This window comes from Morone saxatilis, unplaced genomic scaffold (genome assembly GCF_004916995.1).
Source record: "Morone saxatilis isolate NCDOM2014 unplaced genomic scaffold, NCSU_SB_2.0 Contig16, whole genome shotgun sequence".
In the NCBI taxonomy this organism is placed as follows: domain Eukaryota; kingdom Metazoa; phylum Chordata; class Actinopteri; family Moronidae; genus Morone; species Morone saxatilis.
The window spans coordinates 638,461-640,235 of record NW_023339718.1 but is presented as its reverse complement, the minus strand read 5'-3'; the positions used below and the strand labels follow the sequence as shown (position 1 = coordinate 640,235).

Below are 1,775 nucleotides of genomic sequence, written 5' to 3'. Positions count from 1 at the left end.
GATGGATGGATAGATAGATGGATAGATAGATTATAAATTTATGGATGGAAGGAGGAAATGGATGACTGCTCACAAACAATAATGGTTACTTCACACACAACTTTTTTTTCAGTTTTAAATCAGATTTCATGAGTTTTCAGATAAACACAGTTTAACATGAAAACATGAGCACTTATCATCTTATATTACTGTTGTGGTAATTTGACATGTATATGTATATGTATGTGTTCTGCAGCCCCGCCATGACAAAACACTGGGAGGCTGAGCTGGAGGCACTAAAGGGGAACAATGCCAAGCTAACGGCAGCTCTGCTGGAGTCCACAGCCAATGTCAAACAGTGGAAACAACAACTGGCTGCCTACCAGGAGGAGGCAGAGAGACTACACAAACGGGTGAGGGATGGGACACAGAAATGCTTGCTTGTTTTTTATGTGTGATTAATTCCTTCAAATCAAATATAAGTGATCATTTGGAACCGGTGGTGTGAAGTCAAGATGAGAGGATGGCAGAAAAAAATAGAGAGGAGACATGAGTTTTGGCATGAGGGAGAGTAAAGAAGTGGTAGTCTGGAAATGAAAACTACATTGAGATCAAGAATCTGTTGTACAAATCTCTCTTCTTTTGATCTCCATATTGTCCTTTTAGGTGACGGAGCTCGAGTGCCAGAGCAATCAAACCCCAGTGATCAAATCACAGAAGACTGAACTCAACCAAACCATAGAGGAACTGGAAAATACACTAAGGGATAAAGAAGAGGTGTGTGCATGTGTGATAGGGTGGAGTGCCCTGCTTGAAATGTAATGGCTCATGCAACAACACCCTACATTCATGCTACACAGCCTTTTAATCTGTTTTTATGTTCTCCAGGAAATGGAAAAGTTGAAAGAGGAATTGGAAAACATGAATGACCTGATGGAGCAGAAAGACACCCTTACCCAGAAACTTGAGGTGAGTGATACAAGATATTAAACATAACTGTTCCCTAAAGTATCAGTAATCTTTGCACTTTGTCATTTCGTACTTCCTAATGACACAAACCTGCCAACAATGCTGTCTCTCTTCCTCCAGGAGACGGAGCTGCGCAGTCGTGTGCTGGAGGAGCAGCTGGCGGGTGCTGAGCAACGACTGGAGGAAAACCAAGAGGAGCAGGAGAATTTCAGGAAGAGCCTGCGGACGCTGCTGGAGCTGCTGGACGGCAAGATCTTTGAGCTGACGGAGCTCAGAGACACCTTGGCTCGGCTCATAGAGGAGGCCAGCTAGAGACGGGGCTGCCTAATCTTTACAGACAGAGCCATATGATAATTTACACCCTCACAATGCCATACTCACCCACACCAATCCTACCCACCATGCCCTCCTTCCTCATACACCTCACGCACATTAAACCTGAGACACTACACTGCCCTGATTCTGATTTTGCTCAAAAAGGGCAGCTAACTCTCCATTTTTACCTGCAGGCATCAAGCTACAACCAACCGCAGGCACTCCTGTAGTTCAAAACAACACAGGGACTACCTCATCTTGCCTTCTGATTGGCTGGTGTAGGCGTAACCTCGGTTGAATTGGTCTCCAGTCGTAGAGATGCCTGTCATGGCACATTGCAACTGCCCCTCCAAACCCACCCACCCACACACTCACAAAGAGTTAACTTGAGAACTGTGCCTCAGTGCCATCTGCTGTTTGACTGGGAGAGCTGCAGTACAGCTTGCAGCATCACAACATCACACACACACACCCCTTTTCTTCCTCTCTAAACTGCCCCCCCCCCCCCCCCC

At 45.7% G+C, this 1,775-nt stretch overlaps 1 protein-coding gene across 1 annotated transcript in view; it reads left to right on the top strand.

Moving 5' to 3' along the window:
- The window catches only part of homer1b (homer scaffold protein 1b), a 14,570-nt gene extending 12,804 nt beyond the window's left edge, over nucleotides 1–1,766 (top strand). The window contains exons 5-8 of the mRNA XM_035658705.1: nucleotides 236–392; nucleotides 646–756; nucleotides 868–948; nucleotides 1,069–1,766. Of these exons, the coding sequence (XP_035514598.1) occupies nucleotides 236–392; nucleotides 646–756; nucleotides 868–948; nucleotides 1,069–1,260 (541 nt within the window). The 3' untranslated portion in view covers nucleotides 1,261–1,766. The remainder of the gene's footprint in view (nucleotides 1–235; nucleotides 393–645; nucleotides 757–867; nucleotides 949–1,068) is intronic.
- Nucleotides 1,767–1,775: the final 9 nt, after the last annotated feature.